Genomic DNA, 27,241 nt, shown 5'->3' on the forward strand with positions numbered 1-27,241 from the left:
TGTCGCCGATTCGGCAGGATTAATTTGCTCCATGCATCGTGGGGGCTAGACCCCAGACTCTCGCCACGTGTTCGACTACCACCAATCATAACAGCGGTCGTCAGTTGTGAGACGCCAGTGTCCTACCCTGGGGCACGCCGTACAGTTATATGGTCCACAGTGTTCGTTGTATATGATTGGGGATAATTATCTGGAATATAATTATCCCATGTTGGGTAGTGAACCCATGTAATTTGTTTGTATCAGCAATAACGTGTTGTGTGTTGTGAGTACATTTCATAGGTACTAACAACAGTCTAGTGAAGGTATCAGATGTATGTTTGCCTGGTAATGTAATGTGATGCCATGTAACACCAGTAATGTTGTAAGAAGCGAGAATATCTGATTGGAGTTGCAGCTGAGAAGCCAAGGAGTTGATCTTTGTAGCTGTATGTAATGTAACACCAGTAAGGTTGTGAGAAGTAAGAATACAGTATCTAAGTGAATTGCAGTTGAGTAAAGCCGAGGAGTTGCACCTTGGAGTTGTATGTTAATGACATCTTTTTCCCTACTTTGATTTCATATTAATACAACATTTCTTAGAGTATATTAGGGGTATTCATTTCTTTTTCTCAGTATCCACCTTTATTCTGTCCAAGTGACCTTGATACCAGAATTACAATACCCATGTGCAGACCCTCGCCATGCTACCAAAAGAACTGAAGTTATGAAGTAACCATGAACTGGTATATGTAGACAACCAATGAAAAAAATACGACAGAAGTATGAAATAAGTATAAGGGAGAGAAGAAAATTCCCGTCTTTAAGGGTGGCCTTGGTGGTTCAGAAGTAGAGATCCGCCGCCCTTACAATGGTGGCAGCGTGCCCCCGCCCTTACATCCGTCACAAGTGGGGTACCACAGAGCAGTGCATTGGGCCTGTTGTTATTTGTTTGCTTCATGAATTACATGCCTGATGCTATACATTCCTCAATACAAATGTTTGCGGATGACGCCAAGTTATTTCGGGAAATTAAGAACCAAGTAGACTGTGAAGAGCTGCAGAAGGATCTCTGTGAGCTTCAAGAATGGTCGAAGAAATGGCTGCTAAGATTCAATGTCACGAATTGTAAGAGGCTGCACCTGGGAAGTACCAACGTTAAGGAGGCGTATCATATGTCCCAACGGGACGAAGAAACTGTATTGATTAAGACTGGAGGTGACAAGGATCTTGGTGTGTATGTTGACAAGGAGCTGAAGTTCTTGGGCCTATTGCGAGAAGAAGGTGAATCAAGCAACTAAATTATTAGGTCTTATAAGAAGGCCGTTCAGATATCACTCGGAACGATCTTCAAGAGTGATGTGCTTCCCCGTCTAGAGTACTGTCACCCCGTCTGGTCCCCGAGAAATGCTAGGGACTGTCAGTTGATTGAAAATGTCCAAAGGAGGGCCACCAGACTGGTGCCTGCACTTCGGCATCTCAGCTACCCTGAGAGATTATAGCGCCTGCAATAGCCTAGCTTATGTTACAGGCTGGCAATGGGGTTATCTAATTGAGGTGTATAAACATCTGAAAGGGCACTACTCAGTCGAGTGTCCTTACCTGGAACTGGCGGACGTTCGCCCCACAAGGGGTCACAGCTCAAGGTTGGAGAAGCCACTAGTCAAGAAAACTGTGAGGGGTAACTTTTTCGGAGTGAGAGGTGTGAACTCTTGTAACAATCTGCTAGAGTGTGTTTTGACGGCACCGAGTGTGAGCTCTTTCAAGGCCAGACTTGACAAGCATTGGAGCAGGTTCAGATACATTCAGGAGCCAGTGCATGCCCAGTACTTGCCAACAGTGCATAACAGAGACGTGACCGATCGCCCAAGCGGCTACCGAGCCGATCAGTGATCAAGAGGATAAAAGCAAAAGTAAAAGTATGAATAGTGCTGAGTTTACTCTCTCGTTGAACATGAATAGTACTGAGTTTACACTCGTTGAACATGAATAGTACTTAGTTTACACTCGATGAACATGAATAGTATTGAGTTTGCACTATCGTTGAACATGAATAGTACTGAGTTTACACTCGTTGAACATGAATAGTACTGAGTTTACACTCGTTGAACATGAATAGTACTGAGTTTGCACTATAGTTGAACATGAATACAGAGTCTTACTGATCATAGTTTGTTTTTTTACTTTGTATTATATAATTATTATAGTGGTTACTTTAAGAGGCTCATTCATGATTGAAGCAAATAAGTCTTCGAAACATCTGAGGTCAAGGAAATAAAGACGTTCATCATACCCTTGGTGTCACACGTTTCAGATTTCTTAAATATTCCTTCCCATACTTAGTTTATTTATCGTTTTTCTTTAATTTGAAATCCCCATTTCTTCACTCACTCATTCATTGTCGCTCATTCATTTGCTATGTTGTCTCATTCACTCATTCATAATTCATTCTGTCACCCATTTATTTACTAATTCATCCTGTCACCCACTCATTCATTGTCACTCAATCATTAATTAATTCCCTTATCCTTTCATTATCGCCAGCTTCCCCCGGGTGGAGGGATAGGTACATAACCATCCCCTTGCCCCTCCACCTCTCAACCAAATTTCATCTACAGTATCTCTAAGACTAAAAATCCCTAAGAAATTTATCAACATTGAAGGTACCTTAGGAGTGGATGTTCCTTCTCCTTCGACTCGATCCCATAAAATACTTAATCATATTCCCATCATTAGTTTTCTTTTGCAACGATATTAGTTCGTAGAAGATTTATTCAGCTTTCTGTATTCTGCTTCTATGACGATTAAACAACTGGACTCATCACCTTTGAGTAAGAATGAAAACAACATGAAAAAGATGTCGATGGATCTATAGAATCTTAATATATAAAAACAATTGTATTATATAATTATGTTTCTTTTGACTCAGGAGTTTTATTGATAAATCTTCCCTTCGTCAGGGGGTCCTTACGGCACCATGATGACCAACAAGTTCGACGAGCTGCTCACCCAGCTGGGGACTGGCAAGTGGAACCTGATCCATTTCATCAGCACATGCTACTGTAAGTCTTTTACTCTCTTAATCTCACAAAGATCTTTTTTTTTTTTAACTTTTATGTTCCTGGATGGTGTTGGTGGTTTCGGTAATAATAATTTATTTCCTTAATTTTCTCATCGCCTGTTAACATTTTATAGAAGTCTTGAAAAATTACCAGTGTTAAAGGGAGTACTAAGAATATTGCCACTAAACCAATAACACATCAAAGGACATGACCTAAAGATATAACCTAACCTAAACTAAACTACCTCAGGAATATTAAAACATTTAAGCATCATAGAGTTCAGAGGACACGAACTACCAAGTGTAACCTAACCAAAGTTACCACAAGATCATTAGGTCTGGTTAGGTTTGTTGGGTACAGTACGTACAGGTAAGTGGTCCTGTTCGCTGTGCTTTTTCACCACTGGCTATCTTGTTATCATTGTCTCCTTCCCATCCCCTAGTCTTATCAGTTAAACCTAGCAGTGGCTACAACAGCCTTTTACGTGTACGAGCATAGACAAATTTCTCAAATCTAAACCTAACCGAACCTTGGTAGTTTATCCCAGGACACAACAGTGATCACTACCCTATTATAAATTTCCTCGTCTGGGTGTTTCTATTACTGTTTAGCTTTCCAGTATACTGCGCTAAAATGAATGCATGTAATCTCTCCCGAATCCTCACTAAACCCTGTCTTTAATATCCAACCTTCCATGACAAGACTTGTGCGATTGTATTATAAATATTATACTCGTCCATTTCTGACTCTAGTAGTCTTATGGTTGTTTTGTGCATCTGCTGGTTTGTATATAAACAGTCTATTGTCTGATACTTCATTTAATGTTTATATATAGCCTAAACAGTATGGATCTCTGTCTTAGGTTCCCCTTAACTACCTGACTCAGGTAGATCGGCAGTCTGCATATATAACACATGCATATCGTATTACACAAAAAATAGTGCCATTTTTTTTTATTACGGCTTATCTTATGCTTCCCTCTATCACAATTACTTCAGTGAAAAACATTCCGAAATATATTTATTTATCGGCTAACTTTTATGATTCTCTATGTTGTTCGTCAGTTCAGTGCTTTACTCGCCTAAGTTACACATACTAGACGTTTCCAGACCGTCATCATACCCGGTCTTTCTCTCACATGATGCCAATATTGGAAAAGTACCACAAGTTAGACTTTTTCTCTTAACGACGACTCGTAACCCAGCTTAACCAGATAATCCTTAAGTTATAGGTGGATTTGGCCAGTTAATGGAGCTAGAAAAGTAAAAGGCTCCGTGGTTCGGTTCCTGGTATCTCTTCACATTTATCACTCTGTCCGTTCTCCTCGTAACCTTTATGGGAGTTCCCCCTCGTTACCGGTACTTAAGTCTAGTTCTTTCTAAATGAACTATACTTTACTGTATAGTTCATTGTTCCATGCACCCTTGTCAGCTCACTAGCACTCGTGCGGTGACGCACTGTTGACAAGTACTTGAACATGTAAGTTGCCAGCAAAAGTTCTCCCACAACCCTGTGTATCAAGTTGTGGGAGGACTTTTGCTGGCAACTGTACCACTACCAGTATTGGCCAAGTCTGGCAGGCTATTCAAAGTAAGGGTGTGACCTCTAATGGGACAATTGATGACGTACTAACATATCTTGGTAAGACAAATGTCTAGACTTTAAGTGACCCTCCTTTGGACGTTCTTAATCAATTGGTCATCTTTGTTTACTTTGAAGACCAAACAGAATCACAGTACCCCAAGTGAGGAAGTCCCACACGTTAGAAGTCTTATAGAGAGACGGACTAATTATGTACTGGATCTTTGCATTAATTTTATTACCTTACTGGTAAGATTTTCTTCTCAGAATCATCCGGCGCTACATCTACTGTAGTTTCAGTTGGGGCAATATCTTCGGCATGTTGGAACAGTGGAACGTTTCCCGATACTCTTGTATTTCAAAGTATTGAATCTCAGCAATAATCAGCATTCATTCTTTGAACCGTGTTTAAAGGTGATAGAGATTGTTTTGTTATGTTTCACAGTCAAGGTATCTTTTGCCAATACAGCCTGTACTTCCAACAGCCACGTCAAGCTGGAGCGTCCACTCATAAACCCTTGTTGGCATTCCCGCTACCTAGGGCTGTTCCTTTGTAGATGGTCCGCCATGTCATGACTTACAATGCTTTCTAGCACTATCCCATAGGCATATAAGCTTATACTCGTGGTTTTGTATTTCGATAGCGTTGTTTTCGTCACAGTGCAACACTATTCAAACGCAATATAATTTTGTCTACTTTTCAGTCTCTAAAAGTATCATTGTTGTTCTAGTAGACAGTATTTCCCAAGGTCCTGTTATAATAAGTATCGCACTCCAGTCGCCTTGCCGTCAACATTAATTGTAAGAATGTTATTGATGACTGACAAAAACATCTTTCACCAAGGTTTCTGATTACACTGGTCAACAGCCAAAATGGTTCACATATGAGATCATGCTCACACAACTAATTTCATATTGCTGAATTCGAATCTGATATTTGTTTTGTTCTATCAGAGCAGGTTTTATAAAAAAATCAATAGGTACAAATATTTAATATTCCATCACGTGTCGTGCAAAAGATGAGATTATCTCATGTGACTGTGCTTTCATGACTAATTTCATATTAATGAATATTAATTGGATATTTCATTCTACCATCAGACCTACTTTCTTAAAGAATAAAAAAAATAGTAAATATAGTAACATTATCGCGTCGTGCAAGATACAATTTTAAACCTATCACAGATAAGCTCATAAAAAATTGTACCAAAAAACATAAGTTCAAATCCTTTATAATTGTGGTGTGGTGAAATCCTAGACAAGGTTCTTCAAACTCCAAGCACGAGCAGTAGATATATTCAATAAGTGTACAAGACTTGGCAGGATAACCAACCGGTACAGGAACAGGAGTCAGCACAAGGAACTTCACGTCGTAGGCAGGCCGAAGCAGATCTGAGGGATATTAGCTAGCTAGGCAAGGAGAGTTGCTAGACATTACTAGGACAATAAATGAGGTCTTCTAGTTACTTGACTAGCGCGGTACAGACATAGTATATCGGGACATAGTAAGTGAACATAGGCATTAGACATAAGCATAGATATCAAACATGCTACAATAATATGTAGTAATACAGACATGTGAATAAATGGTACAATGAATGGTAACAGAGTCTTGGCGTCAGGCGTGTTCACATATCTTGGTATTTACATATCTATACACCTCCCTCCCCCTTTACGCTCGTAGTGCAATCTCGAGCGGCTACGGACTCTTTTTCCATGAGTCGGGGGGAGCGGCGAGGGACAATGGGAGGATCAACTGACGACCTTCGTTCCTGGTCTGGGCAAGGGGACACAGGGGACGGGGAGGAAGGTTCGTCACTAGAGGATGGCACTGGGCGGAGATGGCGTCTGTTTCGCCACCACACACGACCACTGGGGAGGCGGACTTGGTACGAACGAGACTCGCCACGGCCCATGACGACCCCGACCTTGTCCCAGCGGTGTGACGTCGGGTCCTGGATTCGTACTTGCTGGCCGACGGCCAACCTGGGAAGGGGGCGGGCTTGGGCGTCATAGTGGCTTGTCACTTGGGCCATCCGGGCAGCCTCACGGCGGTCACACTCGTCCGCCTTGATCTGCCATTCATCTAAGAAGGACTGGGGGTGGGCAGGCACACAAGTACGAAGGGGGCGGCCATACAACACCTGGGCAGGAGAGCGTCCGGCAGGGGTAGGGGTGTTACGGAGTTCCAGTAGGCCCCTGTCGAACTCCTCGCAGTCCAGGTTCCCCGTCGGTGCTGTCTTGAGGATGAGGTATTTTACGGACTTTACCGCTGCCTCGGCGTGGCCATTCGCCTGCGGGTAATGAGGGGAGGTGACGATGTGGTGGACGCCCCAGCGTTCGGCGAAGCTCTTGAACTCGTGGCTATTGAACGGGGGCCCACCGTCGGTTCGGAGGCGGAGAGGCACTCCGACTTCCCGGAAGAAGCAACAAAACATCCGGATGACCCTGGAAGAGGTGGTGTCCCGACCACAGGGAACTACCACGGGCCATCCAGAGAGCCTGTCGGCGACCACCAGGAAAGACTTTCCGGCCACATTAAAGAAGTCGGCGGACACGGACTCAAAGGGCCGCTTTGGGAGGTCATTGCACAGGTACGGCTCTTGTTGCTGGCTGGGTTGGAGTTGCTGGCAAGGCTCACAGGCCTCAACCGTGCTCTTAATATCGGCGTCAATACCAGGCCAGAAGACGGTCTGACGGGCTCTGCGCCTGGTGGCTTCAACGCCGCGGTGGCTGTCATGGAGGCGGGATAAGGTGCGCCGGCGGAGGGCAGCGGGAACGACGATCCTGGGGCCGTACAACACCAGCTCTCCGTCCGCATAGAGGCTATCCCTTAGCTTCCAGAAGGGGAGGGCGGAGGCGTGAATGTCGTAGCGGTTGGTGGGGAATCCAGCGGAGACGTAGTCGAGGAGTTGGACGTATGCCGGGTCTTGAGCGGCGGCGATGCGAAGCTCCTGGAGGGTCCTATCGTCTTCGATGGAGGGCGTCGTCGTCGTCTTGTCAGCAAGAGAAGTGGCTGTGTGTGTCACTAAAGACCGAACGTGAGCCGCGGCCGTGGTACAGTCGACTTCATCTTCAGGTGTGGGGCGACTAACAGGGGCTCGGGAGAGGGCGTCTGGTATGCACAGAAGCTTCCCGGCGCGCCACACAGCTGTAAAGACGTAAGGGGCGGTCTTCTCTTTGAGACGTTGGAGGCGAGGATTTTCGATGGCGTCCAACGTGTAGTGATTGAGGATGGGTATGAGCGGGCGATGGTCCGTCATGAGGGTGAAATGCCCAAGGCCGAACAGGTAAAGGCGGCACTTGGCCATAGCCCAGGCGACTGCCAGCATCTCTAGTTCGATGGTGGCGTATCTGGTCTCCGTGTCCGTCAAAAACCTGGAGCCACACTGAACTAAGCGCAGTCTACCCTGGCCGTGGTCTTGAAGGAGGGCATATCCGAGGCCGTATAGACGGGAGGCGTCGGTCTGGAGGACCACTGGTAAGGACGGGTCGAAGGGTGCCAAGGCTGGTGGTGACAGCAACGCCTTCTTAACATTCCTGAACGCTAGATCGTGGTCAGGAGTCCAGAGGAAGGAGCGCTTGGGGCTCATGAGGGGGCGTAGAGGTTGGGCTGATGTGGCGATTTTAGGGGAGAAGTCGGCCAGCTGATTTACCAGGCCCATAAATGAGCGAAGGTCGGTCAGGTTCGATGGAGTAGGGAAGTCCCTGATGGCCTTGACCTTCTCCTCATCAGCTGAGATCCCCTCTGGCGAGATGTTGTAGCCGCAGTAGTTAACTTGGGAGGCGGCGACCACAAATTTATCTTTGTTCAGGGTGATACCATGGGCACGACATCTTGTGAGCATCAGATGAACTCGGTTCAAGTGGGCCGGGAGATCATCGTCGAAGATCAGGATGTCATCTACGACCTTCACGCAGTTGGTGACACCCTGCAGAGCCATATCCCCACGGAGGCAGTACACATCCCCCGTTGCTGCGAAGCCCATGGGTCCGCGGCAGTGTTGGAAGCGGCCGTAGGGCGTGATGAATGTAGTGAGGTGGCGATCTTCTTCCGCCAGGTCGACTTGCCAGTACCCATGTAGTGCATCCGCCGTGGTAAAGAACTTTGCAGACGGGGTGACGCTGCGGACTGCTTGGATGGGCGTAGGCGATGGATGGGCGGGACGGGAGACCTGCGAGTTGAGATGGGTGAGGTCCACTGTAATGCGAACACCTACAGGCTTGGGTGCCAAGACCATAGGGTGGCACCACTCGGAGGGCTCCTCACCGGCGTGTCTGATGATCCCCTGCTGCACCAGAGAATCGAGCTCCGCCTTCACCTTGTCCCGTATGGCAAAGGGGATAGGCCTGGGTGTGTGGATGGCGAGAGGCGTCGCGCCAGGCTTGAGGTGGATTCTCATCGGGGGGCCTGTCATCTTCTTGAGCGGCGTCTTCTGGAGGTCGGACTTGGAGACAAGGACGTCGCTGAACTGACGAAAAAAGAACTCCCGGGCGGCAGCAGGTGTGGTCATGGCTGAAACAGGTATCTCTGCACACCTGTTGAGGTGTGTCACGGCGAGGATGGGCTTTGGGAACTCGGATGAGACGATGGCCAAGTCCTGACAATGGCCACATGACAAGAGAGGGGTTTGGATGCCCTCATGGACGTGGACTGTGGCAAGGCAAGACTTGGGACCGAGCTGTAGTGTTGCCTTGAAGCAACCCAAAGGTGGAGACATCGGGGACCCGTCCGCTGTGAGCACGTCGTTCATGGCTGTGGGTGACAGGCTACTCCTGGGAATGTTGAGGGCGTCCAGGTGTGTTGGTCCAATCACCGTGATGTCCGCGCCCGTGTCAGGTATCATCAGGAGGTTGGAAGAGTTGGTACCGTAGGACAGACGAACATTGACGGGCTTGGGGGACCTGTCACTCGAGGTATCATCCACGCGTCGGCATCCTTTGTTGTTCTTGGGAGACGGTGGTGTGGACGTTCTGTCGGGCTGTAAAGAGACGTTTTGACCTGGAGATGGAGGCTTCTTGGTGGACCTGCAACACTTGGCGAAGTGTCCTTGCTTGTTGCAAGCGTTGCATGAGACCTTGTTGGCAGGACATCGAGTTGTGCGGGGCCAATGGCCTTGAAACCCACAGTTTCGACATGTACTATCAGCCGCAGGGCACTTTCCTGGACCATGCTGGCGCTGACAGTTTCTGCAGGATTCGGGAGAAGAAACTGGTGACTGTGACGGGGGCTGTGGAGAGGACGCCGTCTGCATCTGGCGTTGATTCCTCTTGTAGGTGGAGACGGCGTGGACTTGAGGTGGCGATGAGTGTATAGCTGAGGCAGCCTCTCTTGTGGCCTCATACGACCTGCAACAGGTGACGAAGTCGGTGAGGGAAGAGGCGGCGTCGAGGGTGAGGAGTTTCTGAAGCAGGTCCTCGTCACGTACACGCATCAGCAAGATCATCTTGAGCTGGATCTCAGCACAGGTTACAGGATCGCCTGTACATAGATCCACCTCGGCTGCTAGGTCCTTAAGTCGTGCATAGAAGTCTGAGAATGATTCCCCAGAAGCTTGTTTGCAGGATAGCAGTTCCCTACGACGCAAAGCTTCATTGCGGAGGCCACGGAAATGACTCTGCAAGGCGTTTAAAACCTCTGTCACTGACCTGGGGGAGTCAGGGGGGATGGCTAGCGTGTGCTCTAGGAGGCGTTGAACATCGAGGGAAATGCACGATCTTAATTGGATGAGTTGTTTATGAGGGGGCATTCGGTTGAGGTCAGACATAACAGCAAAGTCTTCGAAACGACGTCGCCATTGACGGTATACTTGATATGTTGCATCAGATTGAAGAGGTGGGGGACTGGGAACTGAAGACTTGCTGTGCAGGGGTGTACTCGAGACGGCAGGCGGTGGAGGAGGCACGGAGAGGTTGACGAGAGTTGAGACTGGAGCAGGTGGTTGAGAAGGCACTGAGGTATACCCAAGTGGGATAGGTGACGTGTGAGGAGGCGTTGTCTGAAGGATAGATGAAGAGGCTGAAGCTGGCGAATTGGTTGTGGCAGCTGGTGAAGTCGTCCTCGTTGCCAGCAATTCCAATAGTCCCAGGAGTTTGTGGTTATCAGCTTGGTGTTGTTGTTGAAGTTGAAGGCGGTAAGCTGATGCCTCTGACTGTCTTGACAATTCCTCTTGACGTCTTGACCATTCCTCTTGACGTCGTTTTTCCTCCTCTAATTGACGTCTTTGGGCTTCCTTCTCTTGGGAAACTTGTAGGAAGTGGATTAACTGACGTATATCCTGGTTCCCATCCTTTGAATTTGGCGCGCCCGGCGTGTGAGGCGTGAGGGGGGGTGGGAGGGTCTGTGAGGCGTCGTCTTCCTCATAATTCTCAGATAAATTTCCCTGCAAATCGTCGTGGTCAGACATCTCGTGTTTGGTATGGTTGCGATGGGAAAGACAAGGAGAATAAGGTGAAGTGCTATGTTTTCATCAATGTACTTGCCTAAGTGCAGGAACTGGCGGGCAAGTAAAAGAGTACTGACTGTAATATTTGTGAAGTGAGAGGAGGCGGCTGGCGGCGGTGCTGTTCCCTGTATTCCTCCGCGCGCGGGCGGGCTGGCGGTGCTGGCTCCGTCGAAGGGGGACACAGGCAGTGGCCTGTGGGCCGGCGTAGATGGAGGAGGTATGCCGGAAGTGCTGTCTTGGAAACTGGGCTGAAAGCGTTTCTGCTACCTGTAGGGCCGCAGAAACATAGCAAAGAGACATGAACGGCACTGCACTTCACTTAGGGCACTTCACAAGGTCACAAAGCACTTTAAATCCAGGGGCACTGTGGAGTATATCTTCTGGGCGGGAAACAGACGAGGCCGGGAAACAGACGAGGCCGGCTCTTGCAACTTGTCAACTGTCGTGTTGGAGCTACTCAACTGCGCCATGTGGTGGGATGAAATCCTAGACAAGGTTCTTCAAACTCCAAGCACGAGCAGTAGATATATTCAATAAGTGTACAAGACTTGGCAGGATAACCAACCGGTACAGGAACAGGAGTCAGCACAAGGAACTCCACGTCGTAGGCAGGCCGAAGCCGATCTGAGGGATATTAGCTAGCTAGGCAAGGAGAGTTGCTAGACATTACTAGGACAATAAATGAGGTCTTCTAGTTACTTGACTAGCGCGGTACAGACATAGTATATCGGGACATAGTAAGTGAACATAGGCATTAGACATAAGCATAGATATCAAACATGCTATAATAATATGTAGTAATACAGACATGTGAATATATGGTACAATGAATGGTAACAGAGTCTTGGCGTCAGGCGTGTTCACATATCTTGGTATTTACATATCTATACAATAATGACAAAATATGAAGTTCTAAAAGTGCTTCTGAACTTTACTCTTTCTCTTGTACAGCTTGCTCTCTTCTCGTTGCAGTGTCCAGCAATAGTCGCCCATCATGTTAGGACTGAATTGTCCCTGATATCTGCTCTCCATTATGGCGATATCTTGATGAAATCTTTCGCCGTGTTCATCACTAACGTCTCCAAGGTTACCTGGGAAAATGTCAATATGAGAGTGGAAAAAATGCAATTTCAAGGACATCCTTGCTCCCAATGCATGATAATTCTGAAGCATGGTTGTTACGATTTCTTTGTAGTTGTCAGCACGATAGTTTCCAAGAAAATTCTTTGACACATTGACAAATGATTCCCATGCTTTTTTCTCCAGTGGGTTCAATGTTTTGGTGAATTCGCTATCATTAACTAGTATACGAATTTGTGGTCCATTCAAGACACCTGCTTTCAACTTGGCTTTGGAAACCACACCACCTAGTTTCTGAGATAAGTAATGAGTCCCAGCACCGAATTGATCCATAGCTTTGATGAAATTTTTAGCCAAACCGAGCTTTAGATGCAGTGGAGGCAAAAATATATTTTCTGGATCTACAAGCGGATTGTGAGCACAGTTAAACCTTCCAGGCGCATCTCTTGGTCTTGTCGGCCAATCCTTTCTCACATAGTGCTCTGCATCAGCTCTGCTGTTCCACAAGCACAAAAAGCACATGTGCTTTGTGTAGCCACTCTGAAGGCCCAGTAGTAAACTGATGTCTTTGAGATCGCCACATATCTTCCACTGGTGTTTCTCATACTCTATAGCGGCCAACAGAATTTTCATTGTTTCATAGCTCTCAGTCATTTTTGTTGCGTGTGCTATTGGGACAGATGGAAGCCGATTGCCAAAGTGTAAAAGAACAGCTTTCATAGTCTTTTCCTGAGTCTATAAACAGCCTCCAATCCTCTGTCTTGTATGTTTCAGACTTGCAGAGTTGTTGCATGAGAGATACTGCGTCCTCGCAATAACAAAGGTTGTTTGCCATCTTGAAAAATGCAGACAGCTGTCTATGTCGGTAATGCGCTGTAGTGATATGCACTCCATCTTCTAGCAGTGTAAGGGCGGAAACGATCCTCCGGCTAGTTACCGCTGCTAACTCGCTCGTTTGCTGGTGCAGACGACACTTGGGGTGGTTGGACGGAGGTGAGAACGGCAGCGACTATCTCCGCCACCGGCAGATTCAACCCAGCCGCCATACCGTCAGTATCTAGCTACCCTGCTGTCCGTCAAATTCTGGCTGTGATCTCATCATAGGTCCTGGACTCGTGGGCTGTGTTCCCAGACCTTCTCCTATCAACTGCCAACTCTCTGGTCATCTACCACTACCGCATACCACGACCATCAGTTCATCACATTCCGTCGGTGCCCCGGTGTTCTCCTGCCTTTTCAAGACGTCGCTGAGTGTGGAGTCGAAGTGGACGTTTCGTTACCCTGAGTGTGCATCACCGTGTTCCAGAACCTTCCCCCAGGGCCACTGCCGTAGGAAATATTTGTTCATGGTTTGATTCTATAATTGTTGACTCCATTTAATTGTTTGAATCCATTAATTGCTGACTCCCATTATTTGTTTGATTCCTTTAAGTGTTTGCTTCCTTTAATTGTTTGACTCCCGTAATTATTTGATGTTTGTTGAGTGGTGTCAGAGTTTTGTGTTATATTTTTATAGTAAAGAGATGCCAATCTCAAACGGTTGTTTGTTATTCCTCAGAAAACCATGGTCCTTGACTTTCCTTTATTAAGATCCTGATTAGCCTGGTAAGGGATTTCTATCCCTAAGTCCTAGGCCTTTACAAGCAGGTTACGCTGCTTTAGTCTGGATCACAAAACTTCAGCCTTTTCTTTGGACAAGTTTAGGTCCCTGATGAGATCATGAAGCACTTCTTGAGTAAATAGTTTAGGCCTGGTATTTTCAGAGTCATCCTGGTAGTCGTTTTCCATTGAGGTAGAGGTAGAATCGGAAGCACTCAATTCTTGTTCAGTCGGTGGATTTCGGACTGGAAGTTCAGCACTGTGCGGTACTGGTCTGATTGCAGAAGCAATATTGGGGTACTGTACCTTGCCTCGTGTCTTGATTTTTATTCCCTTAATATTTGTGAGACAGAAGTAGCAGTCACTGCTGTGGTCTTTAGGTTCACGCCATATCATTGGTACAGCAAACGGCATTCCTGAACTTCGTTTACCACACATCCACTCGCTCAGGTGGTTAACACAAGACTTACAGGCTACATGAGGTGCCCATTTCTTGTCTTGGTCACCCAAATGACATTGAAGTAACTTTTGTAGTTCAGTCGAACAGCTTTTGTGATTGGTTTCTTGAGGCTACCAGGAGTGAAGGCACCACATATGTAGCAAAAACTGTCAGCACCGTTCACACACTTGCGACGTTCCATGTTTTGTTAATTTCAGAGTAATTACAAATCATGCAGGTGTAGATATGCAATATCATGAATCAGCAAACTGAAACAAACAAAAAAGCACAAATCAGGACAAAATAATTGCATAAGTGGAGCCAATGAGCATATAAATTACTGTATGAATAGCATGGTACACTAAATATATAGATATGCTGGTTCTGGAAAACTGAGCCTGTTACAGCTATACGAATGTCATAATTGAGTTCAGCACATACAATTACACTAGAATCAGACTGTTTTGATCCAGAACCATGAGAATTTTTTTTTTATGTTGACCAGTGGTTATCAGAGTCTCTGCTAATCATAGGTGAAAAAAAAAGGGTTTACAGGTTCTCGACAGTAGCGGGGGATCAGTGGTAGAAGCGGTACCGTTCTTGCCTCGCAAGCGAGATGTCACGGGTTCGATTCCCGGGCCGGTGGAAGTTGTTTGGACTTATTTCCTAGCCCCCATTAGTCCCTGTTCACCTAGAAGTAAAGTAGGAGGTACCTGTTGTAAGTCAAAAGTTGCGAATTCGTATTCAGGGAGTTGTTGGAGCTTCCAATGACTTGATGACATAAACCACTGACTCTTCAGGCTTCCACGCCCTTAACTCATGAGACATAAAGGCAAGCATGAACTTAGCATGCTTCCCTGTTGGGCGCTGTAAACGCTTCTGCGCTTCACCTTACACGAGGATGTAGGGGAGTGCCCAATAAAAAAAAAAAAAATTTTCTCGGTAGCAGAAAGAGTTTACAATTGGTCAACAAACATATGACATCTCGATGACCTCGTCAAAGAAACAGGGAGAACGGAGGACATTCCCACTGGGAGACTCAGAAGGTTTTGTGGACGTGTAAGCGTAATATGGATCATTAGTTTAACAGGGTAGCCGTCATTCCGATCATGACACCACTAATACCAATCGTCTAATTTCTGAATGTACTTGAAGGTGTAAAATTAAACCCCTGTGTGGTTTATCACAGGGTACTTCTTCCTGCCGTCGCAGACCTTCAACATGATGTTCTACGCCCCAGCAGTCAACTACACGTGCCTGCCACCTGAAGGAGAGAACATTACTCACATATCAGAGTAAGTGACTGCCTCGTACAGCTTGATCTTCTCGTACTGTACATTGTTGTTACTGGCCTCTCTGTCAGAAACATCAGTTAAATGATGTACTGGATGTAAAAGCTATGAGAACATTGACGCCCAATATAATGACAATTGATCATGAATTTTTGCTAATTTAAAGAGAGAAAAACTTATCTTTTCATAAATGTTCTGTTGAAGATAATTATGACGCAGGTTGATGCCACTACTGCGCTGTGTACCAGTATTCATTTCTATGATAGCACACGTTAATTAATATCTAGACCGAAGCACCTCCTTTAGCATGACTTCACTACTTACGAAATTTTCTAATTCTACGTGAACCCTCAAGTGATGCTGACAAACTCTACCTTGTTTGTTCTGCACAGTGCAATTGTATACTAAATACACAAATACACACGCGATAGGAAATGGGAATACAATGAACAACAGAAGATGGGAATACAGTGAACAACAGAAGGTGGGAATACAGTGAACAACAGAAGATGAGATAATAGTTAAAAAATTTAGATGAACCAGATGATATGTCCAGGTTGCTGTAACACTATGGTTATGGCCACTTATAGTTAGTCACTTAATTACGCTCGAAGTGGCAGGGAGTTTGTTGAAACAACCGATTCGCTGTTCTTTATTTAGTCTAATAATTTATATATACACATAAAATATATTTACGGGAACTGTAACTGAGAGCTGCCATGAGAGAGATATATACAGTACTTGCACTTTGTCGTATAAACAGAATGTATCTGAAACTTGGGGTGTGCAGAAATTTACTTACAAGACTACTTACAAGACAAATGCTCACAAGGCATATATTCACAAGATAAATACTCACAACTTTAATGGAAAGGTTAGCTTAGCTTAGGTTAGGTTAGCTTAGCTTAGCTTAGCTTAGGTTAGGTTAGGTTAGGTTAGGTTAGGCTAGGTTCTTCTTGTGAGTATATGCCTTGTGCTGTCTCGTGAGCAAATGTCATGGAACCGATACTTGGAGCTCAGACTCCCTGAGCACCGTGGGGAGAAGACTGAAGTCATCATTTTAGACCAGGGGTCTTCAACCCCATTTATCTGGCCGCAGAGGGTGACATGACAACGATAACACTCACAAAATATGATCACGAGATCTAAGGTTGATGAGATCCACAACAATTTAAATAATGAGTTACTCAATGCACAAAGGCAGAACATACCATACAGAAAACTCAGATCAAACAACAATGACCCTAAATGGATAAATAATTATTTAAAGAATATTACTGGACAAAGGAAGGTTATAGGTAGGAGAATAAATCGTGGTGAAGTTTACCTACGAGATTATTATAAGGTTTTGGCCAGTAGGGTTAAGACCAAGATAAGAAAAGCGAAGAGGAATAATGAACTAAAGGTAGTCAAACCCCAAGGGGTTCTTCCAAATGTATAAAACTAAAACACGAGAAAAGATTGGACTAATACAGTCGGAAACCGGCGAGCTTACTGATAATGACGGAGAAATGAGCAATAATCTGAACATATATTTTTCAACAGTTTTCACCACCGAAAATTGAAACATGATACCCGAGGCACCGATTATATAGAGATAGTGAAAAAAATAGATTAAGCGAGATAGTAGTGACTAGTAACGGTGTTAATAAACAAATAGGCAAGCTAAAACCTAATAAGTCATCAGGTCCCAGTAAGATATTTGCCAAAGTATTAAAGGAATGTAAGGACGAACTTGATATGCCCTTAACATGTCATTAAAAACGGGTGTAGTACCAGAATCCTGGAGGATAGAGAATGTGATACCGATTTTCAAGAAGGGAGATAGATCACTATCCTCTAACTACCGTCCAATCAATCTAACATCAATTGTAGGTAAATTACTGGAAGCAATAATTTCAAACTCTATTTGAAATCACCTGGGGAAGCACAAGTTGATCAATGATTCCCAACATGGCTTCACAAGTGGTCGTTCGTGTCTGACACATCTATTAACATTATTTTCAACTGTTTTCGAGACAGTGGATGACGGACACGATTATGATGTGGTATACCTCGACTTTAGCAAAGCCTTCGACATTCCCCCCCACGAAAGACTAATTCGAAAGTGGAGGCTCATGGAATTGGAGGAGATATTCTAAAATGGATTAGGGCGTGGTTACAGGATAGGAAACAGCGAGTAAGCATTAACGGCACTAAATCAGATTGGGGTAACGTCACTAGTGGAGTACCCCAAGACTCAGTACTTGGACCATTTCTATTTATTATATATATATAAACGACATACATTAGGCATAGACAGCAACAAAAGTAAATTTACTGACGACACTAAAGTAGAGCCTGTAATTAAATCTGACGAGGACTCGGCAAAACTACAGGAATATCTAAGCAAATTTTTCGAATGGTCTGAAATGTGGCAGATTAAATTTAATGTGACAAATGTAAAGTACTTAGTCAAGGAGATGTAAACAGAGAAACCAGATATCAGATGAACAACGTTGTTATAGAGAAAGCTGACTGTGAGAAAGACTTAGGAGTGATGTTAAGTAGGAATCTTACACCAAGTCAACAATGTGTATTTGCTCGAAACAAGGCTAACAAAGTACTTGAGTTCATACAGAGGAGAGTTAGGAACAAGACTAGCGAGGTTATCCTAAAACCATATCGTGCGCTTGTGAGACCTCACTTGGATTACACTGTTCAGTTCTGGTCACCGCACTGCAGAATGGATATAAAAACCCTAGAAAGAATTCAAAGAATGACAAGACTAATCCCGAGCATTAGGAACCTTGAGTACAGAGACAAGTTAAAGCTCCATGTTCTTAAATATCGGTGTTGTTTATAAAAAAAAAATTACAATAAGATCTAGTCCTGCATTTCTGATTTTACATTCAATTCTGTGGAACGCAGTACTGACTTTTGATGGCTCAGTACTGTACACCTGCGGCCGATCGCTGATTTCTTAGAACATAAGAACATTAAGTAGCGAACTATAATAGTGTATAAAAGTTGCGGACCCTTGATTTAGACTTTAAACTACATCGAGGATAGTGAGTTTATCTTTGGCCCTGCTATGGGCGAGGGTGGAAACATAATATGCAACAGACGATGAGATTAAGCGACAGATGATGAGAAAAACTAACAGAAGATGGGGATATAATAAGCACCAGAAAATGGTAACAAGTAGTGTGTTCAATCTACACTGCCATGTCTTGAGCAAAATATAAATCAAAAGCACGAAATCAATCTTCTTTTTTTTTTAATTCTTAGTCAACATTTAGTCCAAGTATCATCTTCCTAGCATGGAAAGTGCCTGAGATATCACCCGGACAAGTAAGTAAGAAAGAAATGAAAACAGAGTAACCAAAAGAGTACCCCATTAGGGTGTGTCATACGGAGGCGAATTTTTTTTTTTGAGTTTGAAAAATCGGCCCATGGTATTAATGATGTAGTTCTATGTGCAGAATCATGTGATATCTTCAGATTTGAAAAGTTTTCATTTTTTGCTAGGTAAATTTTAACTTGAAATCTTATGAAAATTCAGTATCCCCACCCTTTTACCAACACCACTAAATAGCTTATTTAAAGTAAAGTAAATGTATCAGGTTAATTTATCCAGAATAGTGAAACGAATGATCTTGACACATTTATTAAATTTAATATTCCTTTAGAAAACAAAATCATCAAATACAAAACCGGTTTTACTACTACGACCCGGTGTTGCTGCACACCATAGAGAACATGTCTTTCTTGCTTCTGTTTCTACTCATCACCTCCCTGCTGACCACCTGAGCTCGGATGTAGCCTTCCCTCCTCTCCTGGCTGTACACGTGACTGCTGGCCTCGCTCACTTGCTGTACACAACGCTCTATACTCTGGGTGTGCGAGGGCCAGGCAGGGACATGCATGGGGTTGTCCAGGAAAGCTCTGACTTGAACATTGGTGAGGCTGCAGGTAAGAGGGGGCTCACTGCCAGCCTGGATGCTATCCAGATCTATGAGATCAGTGAGGGTCTTGGCACCTAGATTGACTTCAGGAGTCTTCCTGACCCTGAAGGAATCGTCACCAACTAATTCGTCATGCCCAGATCCTCTCATAAGTCTCATATCCAAGATCTTTTTGACTGCCACTCTTCTCTCCTACTCATCCTTACTGCAGAGCATTGTTTGCAGAACTGCCTCGGGATGAGCCTACCAGGAAGACCTCCTCACAGTCTGCTCCACAATCTGAACAACCTTCCTTGGCTGACTCCTCAGGAGCTCAAGCTGGAAGAGAACATGCCTCGGACCTTCGGAGAACGATGACTTGACCTTGGTGTTGAACCAATTTGGCAAGTAGACACTCACGATGAATTGGACAATAAGTCTCAGGTTGTGAAGCTGGTTCCCTTTCAGTTTATGATGAGCGACCCAAATTCTGCAGAACCTGAGAGCCGTTGTGAGCCACCTAGAATGTAAGACTGGACCTATCTGCAGGTAAACAAGTCTATCAGGCATGACCCCAGTTTTGATGGCACTGCAAATCATGTAACCATAGTACTGGTCAGTACTCAGGTCGTCAATGACAGTATGTGCAAGCTCAACGAGTGGAGGGCCAACTGTGATTTTTTCAAAGCTCGGATTTATTTCTAACTCAGTGGCAGAGTCCAGCATCTTCCCAAGAGGACCAGACCATCTGTTGTTTGAAAGAGTCTTGCCATCCAGCTCCTGGATCAGATGTCTGAGTGGCAACTCGTTGGTGTGGAGGTCACAAACAATCCAGACCAGCTTCCTCCCAATCTTCCGCTCTATCCACTGTATGACCCCCCCTTGCCACCCTGTGAGCCAGTTCGCAATGTTATCTGCCACTATCTCAGCTGGTTTCCTGATGTCATCTTTCTCTGGAGTGAAATGCCACAAATACTTCCCTCCTGGTTCACTGCAGCAGGAGTAGTGTCCCTCCTTCACCATGGCAGGGAACAACTTGTGAGAATCTCCAACTTTCATGAACACTTTAGTGTCATCCCTTCTCCCATCAAAGAACAAACAATTGATTCCATTTTCTCTTATCCCCTTATCAAACTCCTCTTCTAGGTTACTGACAAGTTTCTCCTGAGCTCTCCTTACTTTGTTATGATCTATCACCAGGTGAACATCATCAGGTGTTATCAAACCACCGTCAATCCAGGCAGCTGTTGCTATCTCTGCAGTTTCTCTGAGACCAGTGTGGTGTCGCATGCTGGCCAGAGCTATGCTCGGGATATCTTTCCTATTTCGAATCTTATGCCTGGAAGGTTTGGGATCATTATTTTCTGGGTTAGGGACAAAGTCACCATTCTCCTGGTCAGCACTCGGATCAGCCATGGGGAAGTCATTAAACTCTGAATCAGCTTGACTCCAATCATCGGCCTTTTTTACCTCACCCTGGGCCTTCTCAAGTCTCTTTTCCTCGGCAACTCTTCTCCTCTTCTGTCTCTCTGTGGCAGCCTCCTGTCTCTTGGACTCCGGAATATCTTGGCTAGAAATCATGAGAGCCCCTATACTGCCAGTCTTCTCTCTCTGTGCTTTGACAAATCCCAGTTCGATCACAGGAATCTTCAGTTCACGCTTGCAAATACAGGAGATGTGGGCCTCGGATTTACAGTCACGATCGCATCCAAACTCAGGACAGAGAACAATTGGGCACTTGCAAGTAATTATGTCAAATAACTGGTCCAGTTGCTTGGCAAAGCTGTCCTTAACTGCAAGTTTTCCTCTCCCAAGAGAGATATCTCTTGCCTTTTCCCAACTGGCTAGCAGTCTCTCACTAATCTTCTTCTGACTTGTTATGACTGGAGGCTTGAACTGAGCGTTAGCCAGAGTGTACTGCGCCAAGACAGCTTTGGTCATATCACTGGCAATGTCTTTGTTTGTGTAAGTTCTTTGGTTCTTTTCACTGATTTGCCTGATTAAAACACCGTATCTCAAAGCATCTCTCAATGTAGGCAACTCCGACTTCAGGAGCTCTCTCCCAGACCCAAGATAGTGACTGAGATGGCTGGATTTTTGGTTCCTCGTCCTGACACAAGCAGCCATCGCAAATATTATCAACTTATAAATGCATCAGAATCTGAAACAGAAAAAAATATTGTTAGTTGGGTTGTTAAAGAATGAAGTCAGAAAGCAATGTTCACTATTTAATTGTAATGCACTAATGCAGCTGTACGTTAGATTTTCGATAAATTTCACGCTAAAATTTACCTAGCAAAAGGTTGCAAAATATTGAAACTGAAATTATTTTCTGTTTATATACACTAAAATCTACCAAAAAAGTGATGGGCGATTAGTTTTGGCTGATCTTCCCTCCTATGACACACCCTAGTACCCCATAGTTCCCTTACGTTATTTGGAACTCGTATCATCGGGGGAAGCACTTCACGGGGCACCTACATACGGAATGGGGAAGGAGGTGTACAACATAATAAGCAACACAAGAATAGAGTAGACAACAGAGGATGTGAATATAATAAACTTATCATGAGAATGAGCAGCTCATTCTGGTCAGCTTGCAAGTCGGTCGGGCAACATTCGGGCGACACAACGTCTGAAAGGTCAGATCTTTCTAGGGTGTGATACATAATGTAAATCCAAGGCAACGTTATTGAACAAGGTACCTGTGTCTTCCTGTGTGTGTGCCACGACGCAAGCCACCACCTCGTCTGTAGTAGCGCATATTATCGTTCAGTGCTGGGAAAAAGCTCATGTAGGGTTCTTTGTCTTGTGAACACTGTGATCATCCGCGCCATGTTTCCCTTGTCACTGTTGTAGTCGCCGTACAGAAGTATATGACTGATGAAATATAAAATGATGTGACTTGAGCTTGGCTGCTCAATGACTGCTAGGAAAGAATCTATGCAACAGCTACTCTTATAAACAACTGTAGAATCACTTTTATCAATTCCTTCCTCGATGTAAAAAGAAAATTCGTGATGAGCCACTTGTGACTGCCTCAGTGCACACAACCTGACACCCTCCAGCACCGACGGCTGCTGGTCCAACACACACACACACAAAACTCGCCATACCCCCACACCAATATATTGATCGACACCAATATAACTCCATCCTTGTCTTCTGATTATATTCAATAATTTTCCACAACTACAAAAAATTTCACTTTGGCCAATCTGTTCTTCCACACTACATTAACAGCTGACTTGTGTCCTCCTTCGCAGAGATTCATGCACCTACACAGTGGACAGGTCATCCTTGGCGGGGTTGGAAGAGAAACACTGCACCGAGTGGGACTTCGACACTTCCGTCTTCACTCGGACTCTCACCTCTGAGGTAGTGTATATGTCAGCTGCCGTATTGATATTGATATTAAAACAGTTTAATTAGCCAGAAAAATACAGATTCATGGGGGGGATAATAATGCCAATATTGATGTGGCTGAGCCAATTGAGCCTTCTTAGTGGCACCACTTCTGAGTCCGAGCATTACATGTTGAAGAGCAGGAAAAAACATAAACATTACGATCAACATAACAATAAGGCCGTGTTTCTTATATTAACACTTATCTTACATTGACCAAAACTTACATATCGCCAATGTTACTTTTGGTAGGTGTAAAAGATACTGTACATGTGATTTGATATATAAAGTTTGATGGTATAAGAATGCCAAGTATAGGACTACTGAATTATTTCCAGTGAAAAAACATAACAGGGGGCGTTAATTAAGGAAATGAGTGTAGTTACAGGTAGCTGTAAGCAAGTCGTGAATGTTGTTATACCCTGGACACTCAACAGTGAACCTGGAAGACTTTCCTAAATTAATTTTCTTAACTAAACAAACTTAGGTTACCACCTAACCTGACTATGTTCAGTCTTTAATTAATCACTTCATCAATATGTGATAACACAATGTGGAAATGAAGAGAGAGAGTTTCACACTTTTAATTAGGCTTCCCAGCAATTATATTATGAACCAGTTGCTGTCATAAGGGAACAGCGGGTTCCGGGTACCGTTTAGACATGATTATCGTAATACACTGTACGGGTATTCATAATTGGCCGCCACTAGATCTCATCTTGATGTCCGGTGGGTAACTGGTGTTCCAGGGACACACTCTAAATTTTATAATAATTATTACAACAAAAGTTACCAGCCAATCATTAAAATTAGCAGTACCATATTTTGTTAGACTTTCAGTTCATTTTTGTCAAATCTTTATACATTGAGACGTGTTACCTCACTTTTTTATCACCTTTTTGGATGTGTGTATCAAGGTTTTTCTGTCAACAGTTCGGGCTGGTGTGTCAGAATGCGTACCTCCGAGCCAGCTATCAGAGCATCTACATGTTCTCCACCATATTCAGTCTCTTTATTTCGGGATATATAGCTGACAGGTAAGAGAGGTGGCCATTGTCGCTGTATAATTACACTCCTGACATAGGGCCTATATCTATCACACCAGCATAGCATGGACACTGGTCGCAATACAATTTCCATAACAGTTACACATTACATATTATTCTCTGAAAGTTATACAGAAAAATGTTTGTTTAGCTTATCCGACACTACTTGTGTTACGGCGGCCAAATGGCTACAGAGCTTGCGTCCAGTCTAAGAATTGCTGGCTCGCGTCCGGAGTCTCCCCCCCCCCCTTCCCATCCACCTAGTTGTGAATGGACACCTACCTTCACAGTTGGTAAGTAAGGACATTGAGTGCAGTAATATACCAAAGGTTTAATATTAGTGTGCTACATTGGCACTACCCGTAACGAGCCATGAGGCCTATGGAACCCATCCATGTTGCCTGGGAGATGTTAGTATGGTACAATGTGAAGGTGAGTGTAACCTCAGGGTGTTTGTGTCACCTAATAATTATCCGCTGAGAAAACTTCTTCAAGGGGACTTTTCCTGACAATAAGTTTTCTGCAATGATTTTTTGCTTTTCTTACACATTCACTATCGGTTAAAAATATTCCCAACTGAACTAAAATATTGAGAATGTCTTATAAATAAGTCACAGTACTTTTTAAATGATACTTTAGCGATGTACATCTTAGCAGTGTTAAAATATACATGAATGTGTAGTGGTGTGGACCGTGAGGGGCTTTCGTCATCCACTTATGTGTGCCGTAACATGTCCCCATCACACATCTATTTTTAATGTAAGTTTCTAGCAAGCTATACTCTGATGGTGATGTAACTGTTGGCAGTTACCATAACCAACTCTAATTTACTCGCGTTACCTTGATGACATCCTTCACTCGCTTAATCTTTCCTGAACTTCATGAATATAACAAAACTGGAATTTTTTCCTCATTTTTTTTTTACTACTTTTGCTGAGAGTGTATGTTTGTGTGTGTGTTCCTGCAGGTACGGAAGAAAGATCGTGGTGGTGGTGTCACTGGTGATGTTCAGCTTCATATCCCTCGGCACCTCTGTCATCACTAACTTCAGTGTCATTCTCGCCTTCCGCTTCATTATGGGAACCTTAGCCAACCCCACCACCTACATGCTTTGTGAGTACTTAGACAGTGTTGTACTAATTCTACATGTGTATGATATCGTGCATTTTAGAAAAAATTGTGTCAAAACGATAATTCGGCACCCGTATCATATTGTATCACGCCGTAAGGGTGCCGAATAATTTTTTATTGGATGTACATTAATGTTGAAGTATTATGTATAGTAATGTACACCAAACACTACTGTAGACCCAATAAAAAATTATTCGGCACCCTTACGGCGTGATACAATATGATACGGGTGCCGAATAATTTTTTAGTGGGTGTACACATAATAGAAACTATAGGTGAATATTATCGTACTTACTGAAGTAACATAACTTAACCTAACTTAACCAAGCTTAACCTTACCCGGCCCTAACTTCGGTAAGGTTGGTTATGTTAAAATAATGAAAGACGTCTCAAACGAAATAAGGCTATCTCTAATAATGATGCGTTTATTTCCCTGGAGTCTTATCACTAAAAACTATAATTTATTCATATTTTTTGTTTTAAGGCTTGATCAGGCAGCGATGGAGGTAACTACAGTTTTACACCATTTAATAGAAAAAATAATAGACAGTTAACCAATGCACTTTATTGTAGTTGTTTTGAACAGATTAATGATAAGAAGAATATCAATGTTCTACAAGTTGATTTTTTTTTATGGGGAATAGCCCACCCGGGCACAGGTCATCCATCCACAACGGGGCCTAGGGGGCCAAAAAATATGAATAAAAAGAAATTAGAAATAGAAAAGAAAAAAATATATTAACCTACACCACGAAGCTGCCGGAAAATCAGCTTTTTCAAGAGAGACAGATTGCATGAGTATGGAAACACAGAAGAAGGCAGAGCATTCCACAGTTTGGCTGTGGGAGGAAAGAAGGATGTACTATAACGGGTTATTATAGAATCTAGTGTGACCGACATCCACAGAGAAACGGTGGGCACCGTGGGCAAGACGAGTGTTACGAACCCACGGCCTTGCCGGCGGTACACAGGATGCCAAATCCACCAAACATTGCCCGTTAAAGTACCTGTAAAAGAGAGAGAGTGAAGCAACATTGAGGCGGAGAGAAAGGGAAGAGAGATTATCAACTAAAGGAGGAGAGATAATAAGACGAAATGCCTTTGATTCCACCCTATCTAACAGTTGGACAAAAGAAGAGCCACCCCAGAATGAGAGCAGTACTCCAAGTTGGGACGAATGAATCATTTATAAACTCGAAGCAACTGCTCAGGAGTGAAGTAGCTACGGCATCTGTACAGTATTACCAGCTTTCGGGAGGCAGCTTTAACAATGTTGTGGATGTGTGGCTTCCATGACATATTAGAGGAAACGGTGAGGCCTAGCATATCTATTTTAGAATTTGGCAGAATGATTGCATCCTAAAATGTGATTGGTGGGAGATTATCTAGTATGGAAAATGTAATTGGTAAATACAGAGTTTTACTACTGTTTCTACCTCCCCATTAAGAGATGCTGCACAGATCCGCATCGATAGATGAAATGATATCAGCTCTAGAAACAGATCTAGTTTGAGAACCAACGTTTTAAAAAAGTACAGTACAGCTTCAAGATTGATTTGATGCAGTGGAAAAAGGTTGAAATTCAACCTACATTATTCTGTTTGAATAATAATTATGATCGCCCGGTAAGGAGATTGACCTGCCATGTCAGCTCGATACAGTTTATTTCGGTCATACCTGTCAAATACAAATAATCAATTTACAAGGGGGAAACTGAAGGTTAGGTGACATATCATATTTATACATTTACCTAATATTAGCATGCAAATGAGTAGATTATTTTGATAGTAAACACAACATAATCTGCATATCATCAGAAGTTACTCAATTAATATTCTTCACGTCCACAATGAAACAATATTTTCACACTTACGTGTTGCAGGTTTGGCTTGGACCAGACAGCCTCTGGTGAGTTTAGGGCGATCAGTTGCTGGGTACTGCCGTATGTTATCGTCTAGGGGCCTGGCCCGCCTGGGTGAACGTCAAGTCATTTCAGCATATACTAGGGCAGGGCAAGAATCGTTAAAATTGGAATCGACAGTTCCGATTTTCAGTGTCAATGGAATCGCTGGAATCGATTCCAGAATCGATTCCTCAAAGTAAGCAAATAATGTCATATAGTTATAGGGGGCAGCAAAAGGCCTCCCCCATGCCTCACGGGACTACTAATCTCTGTCTTGGAAGGATAGCATGTAAATGTATTCAATATTTAAATGTTATTTTATATGGGGAATACAATAAACTTAAGAAAGTAA

The 27,241-nt window shown here is 43.9% G+C and overlaps 1 protein-coding gene across 1 annotated transcript; it reads left to right on the top strand.

Moving 5' to 3' along the window:
• LOC121877669 (solute carrier family 22 member 20-like) lies at positions 1 to 27,241 on the top strand. Its single transcript, XM_042383490.1, has 7 exons — positions 1 to 106; positions 2,940 to 3,041; positions 15,376 to 15,481; positions 22,671 to 22,782; positions 23,743 to 23,846; positions 24,823 to 24,968; positions 26,869 to 27,241. The coding sequence occupies exons 2-7, from the start codon at positions 2,957 to 2,959 to the stop codon at positions 27,087 to 27,089; spliced, it is 774 nt and encodes a 257-aa protein (XP_042239424.1). The 5' UTR covers positions 1 to 106; positions 2,940 to 2,956; the 3' UTR covers positions 27,090 to 27,241.

Source organism: Homarus americanus, unplaced genomic scaffold (assembly GCF_018991925.1).
Source record: "Homarus americanus isolate GMGI-L3 unplaced genomic scaffold, GMGI_Hamer_2.0 scaffold21251, whole genome shotgun sequence".
Classification (NCBI taxonomy): domain Eukaryota; kingdom Metazoa; phylum Arthropoda; class Malacostraca; order Decapoda; family Nephropidae; genus Homarus; species Homarus americanus.

Coding starts and splice junctions, on each gene's coding strand:
- LOC121877669 (XM_042383490.1), top strand. CDS start 2,957: ATGATGACCAACAAGTTCGACGAGCTGCTCACCCAGCTGGGGACTGGC. Junction 3,042..15,375: donor TTTCATCAGCACATGCTACT/GTAAGTCTTTTA, acceptor GGTTTATCACAG/GGTACTTCTTCCTGCCGTCG. Junction 22,783..23,742: donor CTCGGACTCTCACCTCTGAG/GTAGTGTATATG, acceptor TTCTGTCAACAG/TTCGGGCTGGTGTGTCAGAA.